Source organism: Saccopteryx bilineata, chromosome 1 (assembly GCF_036850765.1).
Source record: "Saccopteryx bilineata isolate mSacBil1 chromosome 1, mSacBil1_pri_phased_curated, whole genome shotgun sequence".
Lineage (NCBI taxonomy): Eukaryota > Metazoa > Chordata > Mammalia > Chiroptera > Emballonuridae > Saccopteryx > Saccopteryx bilineata.
Window position 1 is genome coordinate 107,573,994 of NC_089490.1, and position 15,422 is coordinate 107,589,415.

General features: G+C 41.1%; 2 protein-coding genes across 2 annotated transcripts in view; one reads left to right on the forward strand and one right to left on the reverse strand.

Moving 5' to 3' along the window:
• POLR3B (RNA polymerase III subunit B) overlaps positions 1-15,422 on the forward strand; it is a 135,858-nt gene that overhangs the window by 47,029 nt on the left and 73,407 nt on the right. Inside the window, exon 12 of the mRNA XM_066263543.1 lies at positions 1,567-1,701. Within this exon, the coding sequence (XP_066119640.1) occupies positions 1,567-1,701 (135 nt within the window). The remainder of the gene's footprint in view (positions 1-1,566; positions 1,702-15,422) is intronic.
• On the reverse strand, positions 1,903-2,382 carry LOC136319992 (large ribosomal subunit protein eL27-like). The gene has a single exon (XM_066253138.1). The coding sequence runs from the start codon at positions 2,360-2,362 to the stop codon at positions 2,072-2,074; it is 291 nt and encodes a 96-aa protein (XP_066109235.1). The 5' UTR covers positions 2,363-2,382; the 3' UTR covers positions 1,903-2,071.

Sequence of the window (15,422 nt, forward strand, 5' to 3'; positions counted from 1 at the left end):
AGTGCTTACAGCTGGTACATCAGTGAGCAAGCCTAACACAGCTGCCCCACAACCACATACCAATGATAACATTTCTTTGAAAGAGAATGAGTTTTTTTGAGATATATACAGAATTTCTAACACCTTATATTATTTAGTGTAATTCCTTATTAGCAACAACAAAATGTATGGAGGAAAATGGTTGCTGATGTTCTTTTAAATCAAGATTCCCTGAATTATTCTGACATAATGATAAACTCAATAAGATCTCATTGAAATCTTACTCAATGATTAAAGAAAGTAAAACAAATTTTATAATATGACTCTTCTATAGAAAAGCCTATAAATAGTCCTTAGAATTGGCAAAAGCTAAGACTATACTATTAGAACTCCTCATTTTGGATGTAGAAAAAGAATTTACCTAGTTTCCCAATGTTTTTGTCTTACAGACAAGCCAGTGCAATTATTTAACCAGTTTTGATTTACTTACTTACTGAGCCAGATTCATTCATATTGATCTCAGAGTTTGTACTAGAGAAGATTGACTAAAACATCTGCAGTAAATTCATTCATCAATCCATTCATCCAATAGATATTTGAATGCCAGACAATGTTTTAGTACTAGTACTGTCATCTATTGTTATATAACAAACATTTCCAAAACTTAATGGCTTGTGATAACTGTTAATTACTCTCTCACAGTTCTGAAGTGGTTTGACCGGGCTCAACAGTTGGAGATAGTGTTTCTTATCTTGGGTCTCATAAAGTTGCAGACAGCAGCTGAGGCTAGAGTCATTCGAAGACTCAGCTGGGCTGGATATCTAAAATGTTTCTTCACTGATATCTCTGGCTTCTCAGTGCTTTTCCGAGTAGTTCCTTTCTCCCCAACAGAGTGTCCTAGACTTCTCACATGGTACTTCAGGCCTCTAAGAGGAAGTGGAAACTGCTAGTTTAAAGGCCAAACGGGAATGTATTCTACCTCTTAATGAAAGAGTGACATGAAACATATAGAGAGGGAAGGATTTTTTTTTTTTGATAGAGACAGAGAGAGAGAGAGAGATAGGGACAGAGAGACAGGAACACAGAGAGATGAGAAGCATCAATCATTAGTTTTTCCTTGCAACACCTTAGTTGTTCATTGATTGCTTTCTCATATGTGCCTTGACTGTGGGGCTACCGCAAACCGAGTAACCCCTTGCTCGAGCCAGTGACCTTGGGTCCAAGCTGGTGAGCTTTGCTCAAGCCAGATGAGCCTGTGCTCAAGCTAGCGACCTCGGGGTTTCGAACCTGGGTCCTCCGCATCCCAGTCCGACACTCTATCCACTGCGCCACCGCCTGGTCAGGTGAGAGGGAAGGAATTGGTAGTGGACATCAATGAAGAAAAGCTACTACAGGTACTGAGTGCAAACATGCAGAGTCTTTATCTTAGTCTCAGGAAGTTTATAGACTAGTTGAATTTCTTTGAATAGTGAGGATCATAATTCATTATTTTCTTATTTAAATATTATAACATTGATCCTTTTCTTGATGCACCTGAAATTATAATATACATTGTCTTAGAAATTTTCTCTAACTTCTGAATTACAGGTTAAAGAATTCAATTTTCGAGCTAAATGTATCTATACTGCAGTGATGGTGCGAAGAGTGATTCTGGCTCAAGGAGATAATAAAGTTGACGACAGGGACTATTATGGTAACAAGCGATTGGAGTTGGCAGGACAGGTAATTATTTTATATCACAAATCTTATTTTCTTTAATAAAATTAATTTGGTAAGAGATAGTTGAATGGAATATTCTTAAGGAGGGATTTAATCAGTGAAATGTGTGTGTTGCTACAGAAATTGATATATGCCTGCTTTTGTGTATGTGCCCTTTAACTAGGAAACAGTTCATGCATATAAGACTGTATTTGAGTTTTAAGATTTTTTTTTTTTTTTACTTTTTGGATTTTTAATGACTGAAACAAAACAAGACCTAAAACCGCAGCTTCTGGAAGAACCATTTGATCTTGCCGGTCTTGTACCTCTCTTCAAACTTGACCTTGGCCTCCCTTTGGGCCTTGTATTTCAGAGCGGGGTCTCTGAAGACATCCTAATTGGCAGTTTTGTCCAAGGGTATGTCCACAGAGTACCTTGTGGCCATGAGGTGATTATAGTTATAAACTTTCACAAAAGACTTGATCTTTGACCTCTTGGCAGTTTTCTTCTTGCCCATGGCAGCTGTCACTTTGCGGGGATAGCGGTCAATCCCAGCCACCAGAGCATGGCTGTAGGGGCGGTCTGAGGTGCCATCATCAATGTTCTTCATGATGATGGCTTTGCGTCCAGAGTAGCATCCAGCCAGGACCAGCACCACCTTCCCGGGTTTCATAAACTTGCCCATTTCCACAGCAGCCTCTCGGGCCTAGAGAATTTTAAGATTCTTAAAACAAGTATTCACATGTTTCTGCTCACCTTAAGAGAGAACTAGAAATTTTAAATCCTCTGTGTACCTTCTCTGATTCTTAGCTGCCCCTCCCACCTGTCCATTGTGGAGGCTCGGGCTAGGTGCCTGTGTAGTCACCCTAGTGGACAGAAAACAATCCCAACACATTCCCGAGCATTTACTATGAGATTAAGTGAAACACAGGTCCTTTTCCCCAGAGCATCCCTCAGCAGGCCTGAGCTTCAGACGCTGGTTTCAAGGTTTTATTTGTTTCTTTCTTTCTTTGTTTTTAATTTATATAATTTTATTATTTTTTATGTTTTTTATTTTTATTAATTTTAATGGGGTGACATTAATCAATCAGGGTACACATAGGTTCAGAGAAAACATCTCCAGGTTATTTTGACATTTGATTATGTTGCATACCCATCACCCAAAGTCATATAGTCTTCCGTCACCTTCTATTTGGTTTTCTTTGTGCCTCTCCTCTCCCCCCATCCGCTCCCTTCCTCTCCCCACTCCCAGTAACCACCACACTCTTGTCGATGTCCCCAAGTGTCATTTTTATGTCCCACCTATGTATGGAATCATATAGTTCTTAGTTTTTTCTGATTTACTTATTTCACACAGGATAATGTTATCAAGGTCCATCTATGTTGTTGTAAATGATCCGATGTCGTCATTTCTTATGGCTGAGTAGTATTCCGTAGTATATATGTACCACATCTTCTTTATCCAATCATCTATTGAAGGGCTTTTTGGTTGTTTCCTGTCTTGGCCACTGTGAACAATGCTGCGATGAACATGGGCCTGCATGTGTCTTTACATACCAATGTTTTTGAGTTATGGGGGTATATTCCCAGTAGAGGGATTGCTGGGTCATATGGTAGTTCTATTTTTAGTTTTTTGAGGTACCACCATACTTGCTTCCATAATGGTTGTACTACTTTACATTCCCACCAACAGTGGATGAGGGTTCCTTTTTCTCCACAGCCTCTCCAACATTTGTTATTACCTGTCTTATTGATAATAGCTAATCTAAGAGGTGTGAGGTGGTATCTCATTGTAGTTTTGATTTGCATTTCTCTAATAGCTAATGAAGATGAGCATCTTTTCATATATCTGTTGGCCATTTTTATTTCTTCCTGGGAGAAGTGTCTGTTCATGTCCTCTTCCCATTTTTTATTGGATTGTTTGCTTGTTTGTTGTTGAGTTTTATGAGTTCTTTGTACATTTTGGATATTAGGCCCTTATCTGTGCTGTTGTTTGAAAATATTATCTCCCATTTAGTTGGCTGTCTGTTTTGTTGTCAGTTTCTTTTGCTTTGCAAAAGCTTCTTAGTCTGACGTGGTCCCATTCATTTATCTTTGCCTTCACTTCCCTTGCCTTTGGAGTCAAATTCATAAAGTGCTCTTTGTAACCAAAGTCCGTGAGTACTTTAGTACCTATGTTTTCTTCTATGCAATTTATTGTTTCAGGTCTTATATTTAGGTCTTTAATCCATTTTAGTTAATTTTAGTACAAGGGGACAAACTGTAGTCGAGTTTCATTCTTTTGCATGTGGCTTTCCAGTTTTCCCAGCACCATTTGTTGAAGAGGCTTTCTTTTCTCCATTGTGTGTTGTTGGCCCCTTTATCAAAAATTATTTGACCATATACATGTGGTTTTATTTCTGGGTTTTCTATTCTGTTCTATTGGTCTGAGTGTCTATTTTTCTGCCAATACCATGCTGTTTTGATTATCGTGGCTCTATAATATAATTTGAAGTCAGGTATTGTAATGCCCCCAGCTTTTTTCTTTTTCCTTAGGATTGCTTTGGCTAATTGGGGCTTTTTATAGTTCCATATAAACCTGATGATTTTTTGTTCCATTTCTTTAAAAAATGTCATTGGAATTTTGATGAGAATTGCATTAAATTTGAATATTGCTTTGGGTAATATAGTCATTTTGACTATTTATTCTTCCTATCCAAAAACAAGGAATATTTTTCCATTTCATTATATCTTTTTCAGTTTCCCTTAACAATGCTTTGTAGTTTTCATTATATAGGTCCTTTACATTCTTTGTTATGTTTATTCCTAGGTATTTTATTCTTTTTGTTGCAACCTTGAAGGGGATTTTTTTTTTTAGCTCGTTTTCTGATGTTTCATTCTTGGCATATAGGAAGGCAATGGACTTTCGTATATTAATTTTGTATCCTGCAGCCTTACTGTATTGATTTATTGTTTCTAGTAGTCTTTTTGTGGAGTCTTTGGGGTTTTTGATGTATAGCGTCATATCATCTGCAAAAAGTGAAACCTTTACTTCTTTCCCAATATGAATGCCTTTTTATTTCTTTCTCTTGTCTGATTGCTCTGGCTAGAACTTCCAGCACTACGTTGAATAAGAGTGGAGAGAGTGGACAACCTTGTTTTATGCCATTTAATATGATGTTAGCTGATGGTTTGTCATAAATGTCTTTTATTATGTTGAGATATTTTCCTTCTATACCCATTTTGTTGTTTTAAACATAAAATGATGTTGTATTTTATCGAATGCCTTTTCTGCATCTATTGATAAGATCATATGGTTTCTGTTCTTTATTTTGTTGATATGGTGTATTACGTTAACCATTTTACGTATGTCGAACCATCTTTGTGATTCTAGGATGAATCCTACTTGATCACGATGAATTATTTTTTTAATGTGTTGTTGTATTCGATTTGCTAGTATTTTGTTTAGTATTTTAGCATCTGTATTCATTAGAGATATTGGTCTGTAGTTTTCTTTTTTTGTGTTGTCCTTGCCGGGTTTGGTATGAGGGTTATGTTGGCCTCATAAAATGTGTTTGGAAGTATTGCTTCTTCTTCAATTTTTTGGAAGACTTTGTGTAGAATAGGAACCAAGTCTTCTTTGAATGTTTGATAGAATTCACTAGTATAGCTGTCTGGACCTGGACTTCTATTTTTGGAGAAGTTTTTAATAGTTGTTTCTATTTCCTCCCTGCTTATGTGCCTGTTTAGGCTTTCTGCTTCTTCATGACTCAGTCTAGGAAGATTGTATTGTTCTAGGAATTGATCCATTTCTTGTATATCGTTAAATTTGGTGGCATATAGTTTTTCATAGTGTTCTACAATAATTCTTTGTATATCTATGGTATCCGTGGTGATTTCTTCTCTTTCATTTTGGATTTTGTTTATATGAGTCCTTTTTCTTTTTTCTTTGGTGAGTCTTGCCAAGGGTTTGTCAATTTTGTTAATCTTTTCAAAAAACCAGCTCCTTGTTTTATTAATTTTTTCTATAGTTTTTCTGTTCTCTATTTTGTTTATTTCTGCTCTGATTTTTATTATTTCCTTTCTTCTGCTGGTTTTGGGTTGTCTTTGTTCTTTTTATAGTTCCTTACAATGTGAAGTTAGATGGTTTACTTGAGCTGTCTCTTGTTTGTTCACATAGGCCTGTAGTGATATGAACTTCCCTGTTATTACTGCTTTTGCTGCATCCCAGAGATTCTGATATGTTGTGTTGTTATTTTCATTTGCCTGTATGCATCTTTTGATTTCTGTGCTTAGTTCTTCTTTGACCCACTCACTTTTTAAAAGTATGTTATTTAGTTTCCACATTTTTGTGGGTTTGTTTACCTCTTTTTTGCAGTTGAATTCTAGTTTCAAAGCTTTATGATCAGAAAATATGCTTGGTATAATTTCAATCTTTCTGAATTTGTTGATGTTATTTTTGTGGCCCAACATATGGTCAATTCTTGAGAATGTTCCATGTACACTAGAGAAAAATGTATATTCTGGCACTTTGGGATGTAATGTCCTGTAATGTCTATCATATCCAATTGTTGTAGTGTTTCATTTAAGGCCAATATTTCTTTATTGATTTTCTGTTTGAATGAACCATCTAGAGCCGTCAGCAGTGTATTGAGGTTTCCAAGTATGATTGTATTTTTGTTGGTTTTGTTTTTAGGTCAGTCAGTAGATGTCTTATATATTTTGGTGCTCCTTGGCTTGGTGCATATATATTAAAAAGTGTTATGTCTTCTTGATTCAATGTCCTCTTTATCATTATGAAATTACTGTTTTTGTCTCTGATTACCGTTGCTGTCTTGTAGTCAGCATTGTTGGATATGAGTATTGCTAGACCTGCTTTTGTTTGGATGTTATTTGCTTGGAGTATTGTTTTCCAACCTTTCTCTGAATTTGTTTTTATCCTTGTAGCTTAGATGTGTTTCTTGTAGGCAGCATACAATTAGATCTTCTTTTTTAATCCGTTCTGCTACTCTGTGTCTTTATATTGGTGAGTTCAGTCCATTTACATTTAGTGTATTTATTAACATTTGAGGGTTTCCTATTGCCATTTTATATATTGCTTTCTGATAGTTTTGTATCTTGTTTGGTTCTTCTCTTTTATTTTTCTATCATTTGTTTTTGTTTGGTTGTAATCCATACTTATTTTTTCAAGCCATGTACTTCTGTGTTGGTTTTTTCAGGGGTGGTTACCAATAAGTAGTGGAAAGTATACATATCATGTTCATTGTAGTATATTATCTCATGAGTGCTTCTGCATTCCATCCTTCTTTGCTACTGTTCATCTTTGTCCTCTCCCCTTTTTTGTTTTTTTTTGTCACAGATTAATGTTGTTTTTATTGCGATCTTGATGGAGCTTTTACTTGTAGTTTTGTTTTGGTTTGTTCTTTGTGTCTAGTCGGAAAACCTCATTTAGTATTTCCTGAATTGGATGTTTTCTGGTGATAAATTCCCTCATCTTTTCTGTATCTGTGAATGTTTTTATTTCTCCTTCGTATTTGAAGGATAGCTTTGATGGGTATAGTATTCTTGGCTGGAAGTTCCTTTCATTCAGAACTTTAAATTTTGGGGTCCACTCTCTTCTAGCTTATAGAGTTTCTGCTGAGAAATCTGTTGATAATCTAATGAGCCTTCCTTTATATGTTGTATTCTTCTTTTCCCTGGCTGCCTTGAGAATTTTTTTTTTTGTCATTGGTTTGTGCCAATTTCATTATGATGTGCCTTGGAGTAGGTTTGTTAGGGTTAAGATAACTTGGTGTTCTGTTTGCTTCTTGAATTTGAGGCGTTAGTTCTTTCCACAGGCTTGGGAAGTTATCTATTTTTTTTTTTTTTGTATTTTTCTGAAGCTGGAAACGGGGAGGGACAGTCAGACAGACTCCCGCATGCGCCCGACCGAGATCCACCCAGCACGCCCACCAGGGGTGACGCTCTGCCCACCAGGGGGCGATGCTCTGCCCCTCTGGGGCGTCACTCTGCTGCGACCAGAGCCACTCTAGCGCCTGGGGTAGAGGCCAAGGAGCCATCCCCAGCGCCCAGGCCATCTTTGCTCCAATGGAGCCTTGGCTGCGGGAGGGGAAGAGAGAGACAGAGAGGAAGGGGGGGGGTGGAGAAGCAAACGGGCGCCTCTCCTATGTGCCCTGGCCGGGAATCGAACCAGGGTCCCCCGCACGCCAGGCCGACGCTCTCCTGCTGAGCCAACCGGCCAGGGTCAAGTTATCTATTATTTGTTTGAGTATGTTTTTCATTCCATTTTCTCTCTCTTCTTCTGGTATGCCCATTGTTCTTATGTTGCTCTTTCTGATGAAGTCAGACAATTCCTGTAGGGCTATCTCATTTTTTTTTAATTCGTGAGTCTCTCTCCTCTTCTGTCTGTAGTACCTCTAGTTGCCTGTCTTCTATGTTACTAATTGTCTCCTCTATCTGGCCTGTTCTATTGGCTAAGCTTGTTACATCATTTTTCAGTTCATGAATTGAGTTTTTCATCTCTGTTTGATTCATTTTTATAGTTTCAATTTCCTTGGTGAAGTATTCTTTCTGTTCATTGGATTGTTTTTTGAGCTCCCTAAATTGCCTTTCTGTGCTTTCTTGTATATCCCTGAGTATTTTTAGGACTTAATTTTAAATTCTCTGTCATTTAATGCCAAGGTTTCTAAGCTATTGAAATTTTTTTCTATAGATTGTTCCTCATCTACCTGAGCTACATCACTTTTGTATCCATGATATTCTATTTCTTTTTCTTTAATGGCATTTGAGAGTGGTATTATTAATAACACTAATAGGAGTTGATAGAAAATTTTTTTTGAGAAAATGTAGTGAAAAACGGAAAATTCTATTGTGCTAAGTGGAACAAAAATATGTAGAATGGGGGCCTGGGTTGGGGGAGGGTGACAAAGAGACAAAAAATGAGGCAAAACCCCACAAAATGCCACAAGGAAAAAATTTGATCAAGAGTAAAATAATTTGTTTGTAAATGATGGTCGAATAAGAGAAATAGTGTAAGAGAAAAGAAAAAAAGAAAAAAAATACAGTGAAAACTGAAAATTCTGATGTATTAAGTGGCACAAAAACTATAGAATGGAGAGCCAGAGTTGGGGGAAATGCTAGAGATAAAAAGTGAAGTAAAAAGCACAGAAAATGCCACAAAATACATTTGAATCCAGAATAAAATAATTTGTTTGTGGGTGAGATTTGAATGAGAAAAAAAGTGAAAGAGAAAAGATGAAACAAAAAGAGAGGAAAAAATTTAGTTAAAGTTTCTGGAATGTAACATTCATAGAAAAAAAAAAAGGAAAATGTAACACCTATCGGTAATAATGTTCAAAATGAAAAGAAAAGAATAAAACGGAAAGGGGATAAAATGACCAAGGTAGAAGGGGAAAAAAAAAGATAAAAAATACAAGAAAAAAAATCGAAAAAGTTATAAAGACTGGATTTTTCCTGGTTTTGAGAAGTTATCTTTTTCCTTTTTCTTTCTTCTCTGTCTTTTTGGCCGATGGCACTGTACCCTGGGGTTCTGCTCCTGTGGCACTCTTAGGCAGAGATTTGCTGTTTTGTCGCTATGATGATGACATAAACTTGGCCTCAGTCCTGTTGGTAGGTGCAGCTTGTTAGTGTTTGCAGGCTCCAACAATGGGAGAGTCTATTTCCCCGGAGCCTCTCCCCAAATCTCTCCTTCCTGAACCAGCAGCCTGGGACCCAGCTGTGAAGTTGCCCCAGCCACTGCCTGGAGAGCAAGAGGCTCTAAGAGCTGCCAAATCCCCACTCAACTCAGGGTTCTGGGTAATGACTTGCCAGCCAGAGTCACCAGCATAATCAGGCAGGGCTGGGAGCCGATTGCCTTTCAGGTGTCTTTTTATGAGCCTCCAGGCATATCTAGTATGCCTCAGCACTCTTCAGGTCTACTTTCCAGAGGCTGTCTACAAGCTGTCTGCGTGCACATCCCCCCACCACTTCCACAGTTCTCTTCCTCAGGAGTGTGCTTTGTTAGCCTGTATGGCTGGCAGAGGTGCCACACCCAGACACGTCTGGGTGTTGGGAAGCCGGCTTTTGTACACTTCCCGCGCGCTGTTGTTTGGGAAGCTAGGATTATTCAGAAACTCTGGTCACAGCTCACACAGAGAGTTACTACTGACAGTCTCTGACCCAGCCCCTCCATCCAGGATTGCGGGCACCGATGCCCGAAGCGCCAGGTGGATCCACTCGCACTGCCCGTGCTCACTGATCGGGACACTGGGAGTAAACAAGGCAACTGCTTTCCCACTTCTGCCAGGGTCTGCCACTGGCGTTAGCTCCATGTGGGCTGAGCCGCGGGCATGCTCTCTTCTTGGCTTGAATGTCTCTGCCCTAGCCCAGCTTTTTCCGTGCCTCCAGCCCTCGCTTTCTCTCAGTTCCAGGTGAAAGCAGCACTTGCTGAGGTCAGTGAGGAAAGTGGAATACTCCATTCTCTGTCTTATTTCCTTCAGAGTGGGTTATATATTCAGCCACCTTTTTGCCCAATCGTACCTTTATTTGATGTATGTGTATTTCAGATGCTCCTGGGATTGCTTTTCTGTCTCTAGTTGAATTTGTTGAAGTTTCAGAGAGAAGTATCGGGAGCACTCCTCACGGCACCATTTCTCTGACGTCACTGTCAAGGTTCTTGAAGCATGAACTCTTACTCAGAGTTCCAGTCATAAAATAGATAAATGGAAAATAAAAAACATAAACATTGAGCCTATCTGGTTGAAGTGGGATATAAGAGCTTATTTCTCTACCTATTTGCACTTCCCTTGAAACCCTGTGGGGAGTACATAAACACAGTTGACTGCTCTGTGGAAGAGAATGTAGACTCTAGCAGGGCAAATAGGGTACTTGATGGTCTTACCCCTGTACATTTTTTTATAGCCTGAGTTCATGCAACAGTGAGCCACTTACATTTCCCTGAACACACCATGAAGCTATTTCATCCTTCTGCGCCTTTCAGTTATGCCTTCTGCCCAGGTTGCCCCTCCCTCATCTCCCCTTCACCCTCTCCCTAATGAGGAGCTCCTACCCATTCATCATTCTTTGAGTCATCCTCCTCGAAACCATCTGTGAACCTCAGGAGGAGTTAGTTGCTTTGTCTTCCAAATGCCAATAGCACTTTGTTCTGGTCTTTATTTGCGTGCTGAATTACTATTCTATAATTCTTTACCTGTATGCTCTTTCCCTCTTTAGACTGTAAGCTCATTGAGGGCAGGAACTATTTATAGTCACCTCTCTATCCTCAGATAAAGTACTTTGCACCAAGATACAGTGGCGACCAAGACTTTATGAGGCACCTGCTTTCAAGAGTGTGCATTTTGATAGGGGAGACAGACAATGAACAAGTAAACCATAAATAAATGTGGTAATTTTAGATACTTAGAAGTGTTTAACGAAAACCCCCCAAAAGGCTAATGTTAGAATATTAGTCAGGATGGTCAGGAAAGATCTCTTTGAAAAAGTGATTTTTTTAAAAAAGATTTTATTTATTCATTTTAGAAGGGAAGGCGGGGGAGGAGCAGAAAGTATCAACTCCCATATGTGCCTTGACACTGCAAGCAGGATTTCGAACCAGCAACCTCAGCGTTCCAGGTCGACACTTGATCCACTGCACACACAGCACCACAGGCCAGGCAAAAGTGATATTTCTAACCTGAGCCTTCAGCTGTTCCAGCTCAGACTTGAATAAGAAACCAGTCTCACACAACCTTGGGACCTGCATTCCAGCCAGGGACCCGAGCAAGCATATATGTCCCAGGCAGTTCCGGTGTTAGAGGAGCTGTGAGAGGATCACTGGTTGTAGTGCATGGGGGGGGGCTGGAGAGGATCACTGTGGCCGCAGTGCATGGAGGGGCTGGAGAGGATCACTGTGGCCGCAGTGCATGGAGGGCCTGGAGAGGATCACTGTGGCCGCAGTGCATGGAGGGGCTGGAGAGGATCACTGTGGCCGCAGTACATGGGGGTGCTGGAGAGGATCACTGTGGCTGCAGTACATGGAGGGGCTAGAGAGGATCACTGTGGCTGCAGTGCATAGGGGTGCTGGAGAGGATCACTGTGGCTGCAGTACATGGAGGGGCTAGAGAGGATCACTGTGGCTGCAGTACATGGAGGGGCTAGAGAGGATCACTGTGGCTGCAGTGCATGGGGGTGCTGGAGAGGATCACTGTGGCCGCAGTACATGGAGGGGCTGGAGAGGATCACTGTGGCCGCAGTGCATGGAGGGGCTGGAGAGGATCACTGTGGCCGCAGTGCATGGGGGTGCTGGAGAGGAACACTGTGGCCGCAGTACATGGAGGGGCTGGAGAGGATCACTGTGGCCGCAGTGCATGGAGGGGCTGGAGAGGATCACTGTGGCCGCAGTGCATGGAGGGCCTGGAGAGGATCACTGTGGCCGCAGTGCATGGGGGTGCTGGAGAGGAACACTGTGGCTGCAGTACATGGAGGGGCTGGAGAGGATCACTGTGGCTGCAGTGCATGGAGGGGCTGGAGAGGATCACTGTGGCCGCAGTGCATGGAGGGCCTGGAGAGGATCACTGTGGCCGCAGTGCATGGAGGGGCTGGAGAGGATCACTGTGGCCGCAGTGCATGGAGGGCCTGGAGAGGATCACTGTAGCCGCAGTGCATGGGGGTGCTGGAGAGGAACACTGTGGCTGCAGTACATGGAGGGGCTGGAGAGGATCACTGTGGCTGCAGTGCATGGAGGGGCTGGAGAGGATCACTGTGGCCGCAGTGCATGGAGGGCCTGGAGAGGATCACTGTGGCCGCAGTGCATGGAGGGGCTGGAGAGGATCACTGTGGCCGCAGTGCATGGAGGGCCTGGAGAGGATCACTGTAGCCGCAGTGCATGGGGGTGCTGGAGAGGAACACTGTGGCTGCAGTGCATGGAGGGGCTGGAGAGGATCACTGTGGCCGCAGTGCATGGAGGGCTTGGAGAGGATCACTGTGGCCGCAGTGCATGGAGGGGCTGGAGAGGATCACTGTGGCCGCAGTGCATGGGGGTGCTGGAGAGGATCACTGTGGCTGCAGTACATGGAGGGGCTGGAGAGGATCACTGTGGCTGCAGTGCATGGGGGTGCTGGAGAGGATCACTGTGGCTGCAGTACATGGAGGGGCTGGAGAGGATCACTGTGGCTGCAGTGCATGGAGGAGCTGGAGAGGATCACTGGCTGCATTGCATGGAGGGGCTGGAGAGGATCACTGTGGCCGCAGTGCATGGAGGGGCTGGAGAGGATCACTGTGGCTGCAGTACATGGAGGGGCTGGAGAGGATCACTGTGGCCGCAGTGCATGGAGGGGCTGGAGAGGATCACTGGCTGCATTGCATGGAGGGGCTGGAGAGGATCACTGTGGCTGCAGTACATGGAGGGGCTGGAGAGGATCACTGTGGCCGCAGTGCATGGAGGGGCTGGAGAGGATCACTGGCTGCATTGCATGGAGGGGCTGGAGAGGATCATTGTTGCCGCAGTACATGGAGGGTGGAGGTGGTAAGCGATGACACTGGAGAACTAGCACGTAGGCATCGAAGGGGTTTGGATATATTTGGGGGCGTTTTTGTTTGTTTTTTAATTTATGCAAAGGAAAACCATTGGAGAGGTTTAATCAGGAAAGTGATGCAACCTTATTTTCAGTTTAGAAAGATCTGGTTTCAAAGAAAAACTGGCCAGGGATTGAGTAGTTAGGAGCTAAGGCAATATTCCAAATGACACATGGTGGTTGGTAATTGGGATACTACCACAACTAAAATTTTAAAAAAACTAGAATTGAAAAATAGCAATTTTAGGTTTGGGAGGAAAAGTTGTCTGCATACCTGGGAAGTTCTGTTTGGTTAATTGTTGATTTTGGCCACCTTCAAACTGATCACTGTTAAGGATTATGGGTATTCCCACCACCATCAATTCCAACTTTTACGGTTTCTTAAATGAAAAAAAATCATGTAGTTAAATGAATTCATTTTTAAAATGTTGGTTGTTTTGAGGAATAAGGAATAGAGTCAGGGGAGGGTAGAGGAGAAACTGCCCTGTTGCTTAAAATATTAAAATTATAATGAAGGTTCCCATGTGCAAGAAAACCGCTTTATAAACAATGTAAAGACATAATAGGCATTGTGTTGGCTAAAATGTGTAAAAACAATAGCTGCTAATTTCACACCCCGTGGGATGAGGGAGCATAAATGTGCTTCAGCTTTAGATAACAGAGCTGTATCCACTGGCCAAGCCGGTCCACAGAGCTTTCCCTCAGTCTTGCTGCCTGCCACCTGAGGGCTGGCAGGCCAGCAGCCAGTAGAGGTGTTAGCAAAACCTACCCATTTCAGGCTTAATCTTTTCACCTACCTTTTCTTTTTCAGTAATGTGTTCATTATTTGCTGAGCATTACTCTATTCTTTGTCTACAGATTTTTTGTTTCTAATGCAGCTTGCTTTGTATGGGTGAGATATGGAACAGCACCAAAATCCGGTACTCTGGAAAGCCAGGGATTTCCACCTGTGACAAAAGAATGCCGTCTTGACTTCGGAGATTGCCTAATCCCAGCTGTTCTGATAATGTAATTAAGGCTGCCTAATGTCTTTAATTTTGCAACCAGTTTGTATGAAAAGGAGAATTTGGCACTCTGAAGGCTTAAACACTAAATAGGAATCTCAAGACACCTAATTAGAATTCTCTGACATTAAGCTAATTGGTGAAACTATATTTCAGCAGCTTAACTTCTTTATTAATTTTTTTTTTAGGATTTTCATTGAAAATCAATTGATGAGCTGTCAGCATTTTTTTCCTTAAATATAATGTGTTCTGTAGTACTCCTGTCTTAAGCAGGCTGAAAGGCTTCATTCTAGCAATGAAAGGTATTGAATATTATCACCAGCACTCTATCCCTTTTAATCATTTCATTCTTGACTTAAATAATGTATCTTATTGTGCGGCTTGACCTTGTCATGTCTCACTGCTCTGTAAACTAGAGAACATTTCTCTTAACTTGAAATTTTAGGGGTGGAGAAATGTATTAATGAGGCAGTAGTTCTGATGAGTGTGCTCTTACTTTTTACCTGTTTAGTACCAGCAGAATTTCTTGTGTTTAAATCAGGGGCTATAACAAATTCAGCTGGGACCTAAAAAATTCTTGTCATAATTTGAGATACAAAAGTCTTAATAAGTGAAAGGGACTAAGTAAAATAGAGCTGAGCTTTTGTGGTTTAGGTCAGGATAAGGGCATTTGCTTCTGTTCAGAATGCTTATTCAAGTTTCTTTTGCCAGTTTCCACAGGAAGTTGCTGAAATGGTCTCCTTCCTCCCTCTCATCCCTCTGCACCTGCTTCCATTCCCATAGTCTTTCTTTCCATGAGTGAAACTGCTGGGTCTGAGTGGAAGAAAGGATTAAGCTCTCAGGGGAGGAAGTTTTCTTTTTAGACTACTTCTGACATGGTAAATTCAAGTCCAGACTTTCCTATCTGCAAAGTTGATTTTAGTAGAAAAGAGGAAGGCTGTGTCTAACTTAAGGGGAAAAGGTACAACATCACATTCCACTTAGGAAATTCTTTCTTTGTAATAGCTAGAGGAGAAGACTCATTTGCTTTAACTCTTTTCATTATGAGTCATAAAACTACCCATGGGTAATAAACATTCAAGAACATAGTATGAATTTAGAAAATATTTAGTTTACAAGATTTCACTAAATTGCAGAATTCCTCTTTAAGTGAGTAATTAGTATATATTTTCCTTTTTAAAAAATATTAACA

Bases quoted from the DNA above. Each gene is read 5' to 3' on its own strand.
- LOC136319992 (XM_066253138.1), bottom strand. From the start codon at position 2,362: ATGGGCAAGTTTATGAAACCCGGGAAGGTGGTGCTGGTCCTGGCTGGA.